The sequence below is a fragment of the Sorghum bicolor genome, chromosome 8 (genome assembly GCF_000003195.3).
Source record: "Sorghum bicolor cultivar BTx623 chromosome 8, Sorghum_bicolor_NCBIv3, whole genome shotgun sequence".
Lineage (NCBI taxonomy): Eukaryota > Viridiplantae > Streptophyta > Magnoliopsida > Poales > Poaceae > Sorghum > Sorghum bicolor.
This window is the reverse complement of record NC_012877.2, coordinates 33,494,213-33,507,783: the sequence shown is the minus strand read 5'-3', so window position 1 is coordinate 33,507,783 and position 13,571 is coordinate 33,494,213. Positions and strand designations below refer to the sequence as shown.

Genomic DNA, 13,571 nt, shown 5'->3' with positions numbered 1-13,571 from the left:
GTTTAATAACAATACTAAGCAGGGTGGTCGACCACCCTCACTCAGTTATACATCACTCTAAAAAGACATTCACAGTGCTTAGCCATGGTTTACAAACTTAAACTTTATTACAAGCTTTCTTAGCAAAGCTTACAATAAAAGCCCCTCTGGGCAGTCCTAGTCTACAACTACAGACTACGCTGGTGGTCGCTGCTCGAGCTGCTCGCTGGCACGCGCCCCTGGCACCGTCGAGGAGGTCGGGGCCACCGGTGCCTGACTGGTCGAGACCGCAGGCGCCGATCGTCCATCTCCTGCCGTAGACGATTCCGACCACTCCATGGTCGCCCTATCCAAACTTGGCTGACTTGGCGGAACAAAAGTCCCACAAAGATTAATGTCGCCAATTACAGTTGACGACAAGTCCAGCAGACTGACTCGAACGTCATCGGCCTCCTTCGGACCTACCTCTTTCGGGTGCCCCCTCTCCAAGCGAGACAAGTCGACCAGGGGATAGTGGGCGCGTACCATACTCTACACATGTGCTCCGGCATATTCCCTAGCATCCTTAACAAATTGCTGAAGCCAACCCCATGCGTGTTGTGCTTTTTCAATCAGACCAAGACTTTGCGCACGGGGCTGGTCCTCGGGAAGCTCTGGGCCGATAAGGTCGAGCACTGGGGCCACACCTTTCCAGACCTTGGCTGTCCCTCTTCTCTCTATATATGTAAACCTAGTGTGTTACCTATTCAATTAATCAATCTAAGCCTGTTGGCTTTTCCTCCAATATGGTATCTACCGCTTAAGTTCCTCTGCTTCCGCTTTCCCCTCGCGCGCCTCGGGTCGCGCCTGCCCCCTCGTGGTCGCGCGCCCGTCGCCGTCGCCGCGGTCTCTCTGCTCTGCCGCCGCCGGCCCTCTCTCCAGACGGGGCGGCCCCTTCCCCTCGCGCGCCTGCCCCCTCGTGGCCGCACGTCCACCGCCGCCCTTCTCTCCAGCCGGCGCGGCCTCTTCCCCTCGCGCGCCCTGTGACCAGGCTGCTGCGCCCGATGGCCACCTCCTCTGGCGCCGACTCCACCGCGGCCACCGCAGCCAAGCTGCTTGATGAGGCCACTGCCGCCGCCCAGAAACTCGAGGAGGAGGCCGCCGCCCTGCAATCCATCAACGCCGAGCGCAGCCAGCAACTCCAGTAGGAGGCCGACCTCCTCAAGTCTGCTGCTGCCGCTCAAGATCGTGTCCGTGCCGCGGCTGACGCCCTTGAGAAGGAGTGCTTGCTGGCCGACGCCTTGGAGCAGCAGGCGGCCGCTCTCTGGGAGCGCCTCCGCCCAAACTTCATCCCCGACGATGACTCCATGGCCGGCGATGATCACTCCATCTCCGACGCTGTGGCTGTTGCTCGCCTGCACAGCGAGGCCGCCGCCTTCCAGAACATCAGGAACTTGATTCCGATCGTTCTGGACCTCCAAGCGTCCAACTACTCCACGTGGAGAGGCAATGTCCTCATCCTCGGCCGGTTCGCGCTCTAGGATCACATCCTCAGCGACGCCTCTCGCCTCAACGACCCGGCCTGGTCGCGCATGGACTGCGTGGTCGTGTCATGGATTTTCAACACCATATCCCGGCATGTTGTTTTGATGAAACAACATTTCCTTTTTCCCTCCGTCGCCCGTCACCACCCACTCATGAGCTCGACTTTCTAACTGATGATTACTCCCCAGTTTCTCTTCCACCTGCAGGTCCCTCAAGATCTATAATGCCCTTACCGATGGTGCCTACTTCGGGCACACCAGCGGTCAGGTCGCCTCCACCAGGTTTTTCCACGCCCCAGCGGCTGGACACCTCCCAGGCACCTCCTGTACAGGCGCCCATGGCGCCCACTGTACAACCCACTTCGCCGGCCCCCGTAGGCCCCTCTGTCCAGGCTGCACAGGCGCCCATGGCTGCGCCCCAAGCTGTACAGGCGCCCATGGCTGCGCCCCAGGATGCACAGGCACCCATGGCAGCGCCCCAGGCTGTACAGGCGCCCATGGCTGCGCCCACTATACAGCCCCCTCCGGCGTTCCACTTCAACAAACCTCCGGTTGTTCATGTCTACTCCCGGCGGCCTCCCAGCTTGCCACCAGGGACCCCTACTGGACCTCCTCGCCGGTCCCGCATGATTCCGTCTCCACCACACTACGTCAAGACCGACCCTCCTCTTCCAACAGGAGCGGTCACCATCCCGCCGGTTGCCAACACTCATGGCATGGCAACCCGTGGAAAATCCGGCTATCGTCAGCCCGCCTCGCTCTACACGCTGCGGCACTATCACCCATCCCGCGCTCCTGTCGGGATGCCCTTGCTAACCCTCACTGGCGTCAGGCCATGGAAGAAGACCATGCTGCCCTCCTGGACAACAACACTTGGGATCTTGTCCCTCGTCCTCCCAAGGCGAATGTGGTCACCGGGAAATGGATTTTCAAGCACTAGTTTCATGCTGATGGTTCTCTGGACAGATACAAAGCTCGTTGGGTACTCCGTGGGTTCACCCAACAGCCCGGCATCGACTATGACGAGACTTTCAGCCCTGTTGTCAAGCCTGCCACTGTTCATACTGTCATTACCTTGGCTCATTCCCTGGACTGGCCTATTCACCAACTCGATGTGAAGAACGCCTTTCTCCACGGCACCCTGTCAGAAACGGTGTATTGCTCTCAACCTATAGGTTTTGCAGATCCTACTCTCCCTGAACATGTTTGCAAGCTCAACAAATCACTCTATGGACTCAAACAGGCTCCACGGGCATGGTACAACCGGTTTGCCTCTTATCTGCTCTCCCTAGGTTTCAGTGAAGCAAAGTCAGACACCTCCCTCTTTATATTCGCCGCAACAATGAGACAGTCTACTTGCTTCTCTATGTCGACGATATTGTTCTCACTGCCTCCTCCGAGCAGCTCTTACACCGTGTGATTGCAGCCCTCAAGAAAGAGTTCGCCATGAAGGACCTTGGCTCTCTACATCACATCCTGGGTGTGGCTGTTCAGCGCCATAAGGACCATCTCTCTTTGTCACAAAGACAGTACATTCTGGACATCCTTGCTCGCCATGCGATGAGCGACTGCAAGCCTTGTACCACTCCTGTTGATACATTTGCCAAAGTTCCTGCTGATGCCGGTCCTTCCGTTGCTGACCCCACTGCATACCGTAGCCTTGCCGGTGCTCTTCAAAACTTGTCATTCACCCGACCTGACATTGCATATGCTGTCCAGCAAATCTGCCTTCACATGCATGATCCCCGGGAAGTTCATCTTGTCGCTGCCAAACGGATTCTTCGGTATCTGACTGCCCCAACTCAGCTTGTTGTATACACTGATGCCGACTGGGCTGGTTGCCCTGACACTCGACGCTCCACCTCCGGCTATGCTGTATTTCTCGGTGGCAGCCTCATCTCCTGGTCATCGAAGCGGCAACCTACCGTCTCCCGGTCCAGCGCTGAAGCCGAGTATCGGGCTGTTGCAAATGGCGTTGCTGAAGCTTCCTGGTTGCAGCAGCTTCTCCAAGAGCTGCATCACCCTTTGAAGTCTGCCATCCTCGTCTACTGCGACAACGTCAGCGTCGTCTACCTCTCCTCCAACCCAATTCAGCACCAGCGCACCAAGCACGTGGAAATCGACCTCCACTTCGTCTGTCAGCGTGTCACTCTTGGTGCTGTCCGTGTTCTTCACGTCCCCACCACCTCACAGTTCGCCGATGTCTTCACCAAGGGGCTTCCTTCTACTGTGTTCATGGAATTTCGCTCCAATCTGAACGTCCGCTCCACCGACGCTCCGATTGCGGGGGGGGGGGGGGGTGTTAGAATTAATATTTCACTTATTATAATCCCTTGGCTCCTGTGTCATTGCTTAGACTCCTGTGCCATGCGCCAGGTTGGACTAGCCCCTTGGGCTGTCCCTCTCCTCTCAATATATGTAAACCCTCAGTGTTACCTATTCAATTAATCAATCTAAGCCTGTTGGCTTTTCCTCCAATATTACCTCTTTTTTCTCTATCCTTGTTGGCTAGTCGCAGAGACAGATCGGCCATCTGCTCTTGAGCAGTCCTATCCATTGAGGCCTTCTCGACCTCCAACCGAAGCCGATCTACTTCGCCGGTCAGGGCTTTATTCTCGGCCACGATTCCCTCAATCTGGTCGAAACATCTTTTACGATATTTCGCCGTCTTCATTACATCCTGTGAATTTCAAGCACACGAACACATATGTTTTCATAACAAAGCTACGATCGTACCATTTATTTTTGAGATTCTAAGGCGCTTACCTTAACTTGACTAACAAGGCGCTTAGCGGCTCGCTCTACTCTGTCCGCCTCCTCGACTTCTGTGATCTCTTCGTGGTCAGCCCAGTGATCCCCACGTTGACGCCAGACATAAATATGCTGGCGCCCGTCACGAGGATGCCCCTGGATCTCTTCTACCTCCTTTTCGGAGCTCGCCTGGGCCTCCTCGTCTCGTGTGCTCCTTCCCACCATAGCGGAAGGGGCCATCGGGCCTTTTCCCCGGTTAGGGATGTCGGGTGGCGTCACCGGCTGGCCGGATGGCTCCTCCATAAGAGCAGGGGAGGGAGCTCTGGCCATTTCTTCTGGTGCGCTGCTCGGTGGGGGGGCGCCTGCAAGGACTTCCTCCCTAGTCGGGGAGGTTGCAGGCTGTGCAGGGGCCTGCTCCATGACGGGTGGCTCCGATGGTTCTGAACTCCCAACAGCGCTGGGGTCAATGTCGGAGGCCGCACTACAAATTTTTTCATAATATCAATCATAGTTGCCTGAGATTTAACACTATGGAAAACAGTTTTTTACTTACAGGTCGGAGGCTTTGTGCAACGTGGAAAAGACTGCGTTTGGCGCGTCCTACAGTCGTCGTTGGCTGCGGCCGATCTGGGCGCGCCTGCTTATCAGCAGCCTGTGCGATGGGCGGATCTTCCGCAGGCCGTGAGCTAGGCGTCGGGACTACCTCAGGGTGTCTACGCGACCTGTGGACCAGGCCTGGGGCTGCCTCTTCTTCGTCCTCGTCGTCATCAAGAACTTGAAGCATCCGGCGACGCTTTCGTGCTCGGGCTCCAGAAGCTGAGCCCTGGCCGGATGAAGGACCTTGGGCTGACTTTGTCGGTGCTCCTCCTACTCGGGACGGCCCTCCGTCGCCGGTCTCTTGCCCGTGATTCTATCATCGGTGGTCGGCGCCACCTGGTCGGCATCATCATCTCTGCTGGTGTACGGATAACACCAAGCAGCGTTCTCCATGGACGGGTCCACTCCCGCCGGGTGCTCCATGCCTGGCGCCAGTGACACATACACTGACGCTCGGTCGATGTCTCCAATCTGCAAGACAGTGGCAACAATTGATCAAGGGTTAAGGATGACAACGAACAAACTTGCAAATTGTGCAAACTGGTTGCTTACCTTTGGAGCTGGTCGAGCAAGCTTGTATACGTGCATCCGGTCATCACTCCGCACAAAACTGCTGTCCGCGAGATTGAAGAGCTCGCTGATCCGGCGATGGACCTCTGTTTTCTCCGGGTTTTCCTTCAACATCCTGGTCATGTCCTGGCTCCCCTGATATTCGTACCCCGGGTGTACTCTCCTCTGGCATGGCTGCACTCGGCGACTGAGGAAGTACCCGACCACGCCAGGTCCATCCAGACGCGACCACTCGATCAGGTTCATCAGTTCTTCGACCTGCCTAGTGTATTCTGGTCGGTCCGTCCAGCTGACTCTTCTCTGGTACATAGCCAACATCGCAGAAAGTTGTGTTGTTCGGCTCCTCCCGGATGTAAAGCCACTTCTTGTACCATTTAGATTGGGAAGTGTTCCAAGGGCAGTTGAGATAATGATTCTTCATCCCATCACGAAGATTGTGGTATACTCCACCAGCAATCTTGGATATGCAGAAGCCCCATCTCGACGAGCTCGTTGATGGACTTCGTGGTGGACTTGGACTTCTTCCATTCCTTCGCCATCGTTTCGGCTCTCTTTTTTTAATCACTCTTGGCCATTTCGCTACGATGGGTGTGATCTGGATCTAACTCGTTGGCAAGGCGCAAGGAACAAGGCGAATGGCTAGTGTATGCGACTGCTGGGTGGAAATCTAGTAGTACACTACTTTGGCTATTTATCACAGGGCAACCACCTCTTCCACTTCGTGAATCTTAGGGAAGTGTGCAGTTTCTGCGGCAAGAATGTCGTTTCAGTTTCCAGTTTTTGTTACAATAAATCCGCCGTATTTTTTAAATGATTGTTGGAACTACTTTTGCTTCGGTTCGCGTGATGGGCGGCTGTGTTTCCAGTGGCACTTCTTTTCACGCGCCGGACTGACATTTTGACAGCTTTGACAAGATGGGCTGACGCTCCGTCACGTCGCGAATTAATTGAAGAAAGGATGTGAAAGACTCAAAATTCAAGTGAAGGGTTTATTAAGATCGAGAGCTCGTCTGGACCTGCGCAGTGTTCGGGGACTGTATCGACCACCGAGCACGCTTATGGTTACCAAACATGCTCGGGGACTGATCGACCAGTCTACATGATAAAACCGGGGACTATACCGACCACCGAGCACGTTTACGGTTACCAACCGTGCTCGGAGACTGGTCGACCAGTCTACATGACAAAATTGGGAACTGTACCGATCACCGAGCACGTTTAAGGTTACCAACCATGCTCGGGGACTGGTTGACCAGTCTATACTCCGTGATCGAAGATTATGCAGGCCACTGAGCACGCTTATGGTTACTATCCATGCTTGGGGGTTGCTCTTTTCAGTTACATATGAATTGGACTCATATACAACTGAGAGATGATTTTAATATTTTGGACCTTGCTACAAGGCTCATACTTCGCCTTCTAGCAAACTCGGGGACTACATCGATATGATGCATCAGGCGATGCATCTCAGTATCAGAATTTCTATGTGGATTTTTCTCTTTAGACCCTAGCACCACGTGCCTACGTCACCTACCAGGCTCGGGACTAAGTGGGCACACTTCACCTTGCGGTGAATATGCTTGCTTTTTGAGAGTGTATACTTCTTCCAAAAAGTAAATTGGGCACACTTCACCAGGAAAGAAATCTTTTTTCTCAAGAGCACCATGCATTGTTCTAATAACTTGCTCTTTCGTTGATAACATTGGTCAATTGTCAACTGTTCGTGCGATTTTTCTACTGGTTGGAGACGTCAAGCCTCATTGGTCGATGAAGCTCAAGACGGCGTGTTACATCACAATACATGGTGCTCGGGGACTAGCTGTGGGGGTATAAACCCCTATACCCTTACGTTGGGTCAGGAGATTTGGCCCATTACGAGACAGTTCGAGGCTTGATCCAACTACTTGGAGTTTCACGCAAGGGAACAAGATGTAGAGATCAAGCAGGATTGTAGTCGGTTAGATAGGAATTGATATCATATTATCTATGGCAATTGTAACCGACTAGGATTAGTTTCCATATTTGTAACCCTGCCCTTTGGACTATATAAAGTGAGGCAAGGGACCCCCTTAGTAAAATTCAACACATCTCAGATCAATACAACCAGACGCAGGACATAGATATTACGCCACACGGCGGCCGAACCTGGATAAAATCCTTGTCTGTCTTGCGTCACCATCGAGTTTGTGGCTTACGCACCTGTCTGCGGATAAACTACTAACGTGGGTATACCCCAAGATAGACCGCCGACTAACTTTCGTCGACAGTCGTGGAGCCGGAGTTGAGGAGCCTGACGACATGATGGCCGTGAACCGTGGCCGACAGTAACATGGTGTTCTCGGTCCGCCCCCTGGCGAGGGCGTAGAGGGAGACCGTTGGAGAGGCCCCAGGCTCCAGCGTGAGTGCGCACGGAGCTGCTGTTGGCGCTGGGTCGGCAGGTGGCCCATCACCCAAGGCCGCCACCGCCACGTCGGCTAGGATGTCGTCGTCAAGATAGTCTCCGGATTCCAAGTAGAAGAGACCCTAACATACATGGCCACGGACGAAGGGCTCATCACAATTATAGCAGAGTCCTTGGCGGCGCCGTTCAACTTGTTCGGCCGGTGAGAGGCGACGAAACCTCGGGGCAGCCGCAGTTGTTGTCGCAGGCGGCGCTGGGTACCCCGCTGCAGGGGCTGGAGGAGGGCGTGGCTGGCTGGGAGCATGGTTCCCGCGCGGCTGTGGTGCCGGCAGAAAAGCCGCCGCGTGGCACTCAAAGGCCCGTGCCAGGTACTGAGCCGTCTGAAGGTCGGGCAGATTTCTGATCTCCACATCCACCTTTATGTGCTCAGGCAGCCCACGCACAACAACTCCGCCTTCTAGCGTGGGGAGAGGTCGTGAGCGTGGTACACCACGGCGTTGTAGCGCTGCGTGTACTCCTAGACGGTTGACTGGAACGGAAGGCGGGCCAATTCGGCCAGCCTAGTACCCTGCACAGGAGGGCCGAACTGTAGCTGGCACAGCTCGCGGAAGTGCTCCCACGTGGGCATGCCCTCGTCCTGCTCCAGCGCGTAGTACCATGTCTGCACTGTGCCCCAAAGGTGGTACGAAGCGAGCCATGTGCGATCCGAAAGCAGGGTGCGTTGACCACGCGTTGACCACGCGTTGACCATGGAGGAATTGCTCGCAGTGGTTCAGCCAATTGAGAGGATCAACCCCACTATCGAACGTCGGGAACTCGAGCTTGTAGAATTTTGGGGCGGCCTGGGCGCCCGCGGCGTGGTCCTCGGTCGGAAAAGCAAGGTTGCCGCCGCTGCCGAAGGACGAGGACAGCCCAATATACGGAGCACCCGCGTAGAGCAGGTTGCCGTCGAGGCCGCCGTGGAACACGCCGGTGGAGGGCAGAGGTGGAACGCCGCCGTAGGAAGCGTCGGAATCGGGTACCATGGACAGACCCAACGTCGGGGTCGGGGATGTGGCCATCGTGTACACTGGAGCATTCAGGCACTCATGGCCCATGACGGCAGCGGTGATGGCGACGATGGCCAGCGCATGAGATGAAGCGGCACGCCGGACCTAGCCGATTGGAACGGTGGTTGGGCAGTGGTGGTGGCTAGGAGCTCGCCCAGGCCGCCTTTAGACCGGCCATGTCCTGGGCGATCTGGCCGACTAGCCCAGCCAACCCTTCAGGGTTAGCGGCTGGGCGCCTGAGGCTGGCGCACCGGAGACCAAGGGCGGAGAAGACGCTGGCGGCGCGGTGGTGGAGGCCGATGGAGGAACGGTGGAGGCTGGGGGACCAGACATCTCTAACCCTACCGGACGATGAACGTAGGTTGTATGGGTGCGAGGGAGGTTGTCTAGGTCTGAGCGAATGAGGGAGACGACGCGGCGGCGCCGTCGCAGTGAGAGGGAAGGAGCTGGCGTAGGAGAGGTGGGCGGCTAGGGTTTCTCCCGACTTCTTGAGGAAGCCAAAAACAATAATATGTTTCTACTTAAACCTGTCTCAATAGTCTTTACAAGTATTTATAACTCTCTCTCAACAATAATAATTGACACCCTATAAAATTATATAATAAAGATAATTGTGGGCTTATAGCCCCTGGCCGCCCGCAGCACCCCTCCTTCAGCCGCTGCTGGGCTTGCGGTGGGTATAGGGAATTCCGGTCATAACAACTTCACTAACCAGATGAACCCAAAAGCTTAAGCTGTTGGGAAGAGGTAGGCTATCCACTTATACACTTCAACACACTGAACCGAACACCAGCTGTGGACTGTCAAACCTGCCTGCCTACTGTGGTCATGACGAAAACAGGCCTTAAATGTTTTAATAAAAACTAAAGCACCTTTCTAGATATTTATAGAGAACGTTGGGTGATGTTTGCTGATTTCTGAACCAGTTACGCGATTCATGTGAACCAAGTTGTTTAGTTGGTTACCCTGTTAGACTTAGGCCAAAATCGAAGGGTAGGCTGTAAGTTAGCAGCAGTCTATTTGCAGCTGTACAAGCACTTGAATATCTATTTGATCAAGCATAGGTTTTGACACTTAAATTGTTCTAATCATTTCTGCAGGTGCACGGATTTGTGCAAGATAATAGAACAGGGCAAAAAGTAGCTATGTTAATTGGAAAATGGGATGAAGCTATGTATTATGTCCTTGGGGATCCAAGTGTTAATCCCAAGGGGTATGACCCAATGTCAGAAGCAGTTCTTTTATGGGAGAGAGACAAGTCTCTTAATCAGACACGTTACAATCTTTCTCCTTTTGCAATTTCTCTAAATGAATTGACACCACATTTGTTGAACAAGTTGGCTCCTACTGATTCTCGTTTGAGACCAGACCAAAGGCATCTGGAAAATGGTGAATATGAGATGGCAAATGCAGAGAAAGTTAGGCTTGAAGAACTGCAACGGCAGGTAACCAACAGTTATATATGACTTGACATGGCCTTTTGTCTTGTGTCTTTCATAGGTTGTCAGGTAATGATAACAATTGACATGTCTTCATAGTATTTATTTGTTCATCTCATAAATAAAGTTGTTAGGAAATGCAATGTGGGTCTAATGCCCCCTTGAGGTTGTGAAGCTTTTCTATCTGAATTATGTCAGCATGAATCGTCTTGGACTGATCATCACCATGTAAGCAAATAGAAAATTGGTGCAGTACTGGATCTGTTGATACAACACAACTGTAGTTCGTTATCGTTTCTAAAAAATGAGCTCATTATCGTACCACTAGATGTGATCAGTGATCACCTGGAATAGGTAAAACAGAAGATCAAATTAATAGTTTTTAGTATGGACTGACTTGCTCAGAAATTAATTAATAAATTTAAAATACCTGTTGCTGATATGTAGCCGGTAACTAGAGTCTTCCATTTCACGGAATTAGGAGGGTTGGGATGGATGGACAGTTTGCTACTGCAGCATGTTACAAGGCACAATCTAATGGTTACATAAACATTCACATTAGTGGTGAACAAAAATCTTAGTTGGGTATTCAAGCTCATCCCTGACCAGGATTCTTTTTGCTCATCCGGGTGCTTTACCTCCCATGGCATACTTTGCAGGCTCGACAACTGCAAGAAAAAGGATGGAGACCAAGGTGGTTTAAGAAGGATTTTGATGGCAGTTACCGCTATGTGGGTGGATACTGGGAAGCGAGGGAGAAGGGGAACTGGGACGGTATTCCGGACATCTTTGCCCAGAATAGTTTGTCTACATGGCTGCACTAACTACCCTTCTTCCCTATGTTATACTAGTAGTATCAGAGTTCCCTATGTTATACTAGTGTATGTCCTCTAAACATTTCACGCAACTATGGTGGCAACAAGAAGTCAAAGCATAGTGTTTCCCCATTTCTTGTGTCGATCGGGGTTGGATGAGTGGGAAGAAATGTAGGTTTCAGTTTTGAATTTCAGGACTAATTTTGTCTTGGAATGCGGTTAGTTTAAATTTGTTGTCTTGTCCATGGATGGTAGGCTTTGCTACGCCCTCACTGTCTGAGCCATGTGTGGAGTATCATTTATGGACTTTAGGGAATTTTAATCATCACATGACTTTTGAACTGTTACAATCAAATTTACATCACATAAGCCCAATTTGGAGTTAGTCCATAGTGACCAATGTGTATTTTATTTTTATGTGAGGTTGTTAGGGTTTAATCTTAGCTTGGCTGTTGAGAGTGGGTTAGATCAACATTGTAAATAGGTTGGCGGAAACATGTGGCTCACTTAGGGCGTGTATGGTTTGCAGGATCAAGTGGAGCCTGTTGATTCTGCAAACTTCATCGAATGGACTCATGCGAAATTGACCTGTTAAATCAAACATGTCATTAGTGTATAAAGTGGACCTGAATTGTTTGTACTCTGGAGCTTTACATTGATGGTTTAGATGTGGTACATCATATCACTATTGGTAACTTTCATTTGGGAGTATTATATGGAGAACGGTGGTTATATATAACACCCTATTTTTTAATTTATGAAATTTAGAATTTATTTGAATTAGTTTGAATATTTTGAGTAGTGATATTTACTTTCTAGGAACTAATGAAAGATTTTTACAAAATAAATTAAAAAGAAATATAAGGTAGAAACAATGCCTGTTGCCTTCATGTGATTTTAGATCGCACGTGTATATTATTTTTGTAGACATTCACCGAAATCCTGTTTTAATAAATAGAAAATATTTTTTTCCTCTATTTTTCTCCCCTCCTTTCGAGCCCACGGTCAAATCGGCCCAACCTAGTCGAGACTCCTCTTTCCCTCCTCCTTTTCGTGCTTGTGTCGTCCTAGCCTAGATAGGTGGCCACGCCCTCCCCTCTTTCCCCCCTCGCCTCTGCCTACGTTAGAAAGGTTGTGACTCGCCTTTCCTCTCCTACTCATGCAGCTAGCCTAGCTAGCTTGGTGACCCAAGCCACAGCTGCGCCCTTTCCCCTCTCTCATTGTCACATGGGTCCCTTGTGGCAAGGTCACCGACAGGTGGGCCCCACTCGTTAGCGACCCAACTATAAGATTGTACCCATCCCTACACATCGTGCCCATGCCGGCATGGCTTTAGCCGCAACACCGCGCCATCTGCCTCCTCGTGCCTAGCTCATGTGTGCTGTCATTGACTTCTCTCGCTTCGCGCGCGTCTGTGCAACGCTGCCATCGTAACCGCTTGCAAGCCGCGCTCGCCCTATGACTCTGTGCCACTAGCTAGCGTTGTCACCGTTGGCCTAGAGTTGCGGCTCTCCTACTCGCTGCTATGGTTGAGCGCCTATAAAAGGCGCCCCGCTACCCCTACTTCCCACTCACTTGCATTGCTCGTGCCCTTGCCCTCTTAGCTCATAGCGCTTGGGTCTACCGCCGCCAAATTTCCGCTGCCACCAAACTCTACCTATATCGCCTTTCCATTACTAAAACTGGACGTTGGACTTCGCCGAGTGTAATCGATCGGGCGATACCCCCTACGCAACCCCACTCTCCCACTGCACGTTGCACTAGCTCGCCGGACTTGCTTTGGTGAGGCTAAGCCATCCCGCCGCGAGCGCCACCGCCACCGGCTGCTCCCCACCACCGGCGAGCGCCTAGATGCACCCACTGTTCTGCCCACACTCATCCTGTGCCATTAGCATGGGAGCACACACACCGAAGCACCGTCCTAGAGACCTTCAGTCAGCTCCCATGGCCATCGCCATGACCGGTCCATGGTGGACTCGTGGACTCATGCCCTCGGCTGGTCCACGTGGTCCACGTGACCCCTCTAGTCGTCGCACGCCACGTGGCGCTAGTTGACTGTTGATGGTCGTTAACACCCCATTTGACCATCAACATTTCACCCATATACAAGGTAAATCAACATGATATGATAGAATTTTTATTTATAATTCACTTAGTTCCACATGTCATTGGAAGTTTATTTGCATGTAGGGAAAATACCAAAAATGATCAAATTTGAGGTTGGGATGACATGTGGACATGATAGAGAGCTAACTGGGTAAAGTGGCCTGGCGGCCGCCGCCACCTAGGGGCGCCTGCCACCCCCTAGCACTGTCCACGTCATTGATCCGTTTGATTGCCATGACAACACATCTCCACCATCCCTGTAAGATGGTTTGATCCAAGGGTGGTCGAAAGACGTGCCATGGATCCCTGGGTCCACCTGTCATCCACTTTGGGTCGAAAAC

The 13,571-nt window shown here is 52.3% G+C and overlaps 1 protein-coding gene across 2 annotated transcripts in view; it reads left to right on the top strand.

The window, feature by feature from the left end:
* LOC8061236 (oxysterol-binding protein-related protein 1D) overlaps positions 1 to 11,825 on the top strand; it is a 39,146-nt gene extending 27,321 nt beyond the window's left edge. The window contains exons 7-9 of one of the 2 annotated variants that reach the window (XM_021445747.1): positions 9,971 to 10,315; positions 10,969 to 11,083; positions 11,654 to 11,825. In XM_021445747.1, the coding sequence (XP_021301422.1) occupies positions 9,971 to 10,315; positions 10,969 to 11,083; positions 11,654 to 11,673 (480 nt within the window). In that variant the 3' untranslated portion in view covers positions 11,674 to 11,825. Of the gene's footprint in view, positions 1 to 9,970; positions 10,316 to 10,968 lie in introns of both variants that reach the window. The other variant, XM_002443094.2, reaches the window with a different exon arrangement.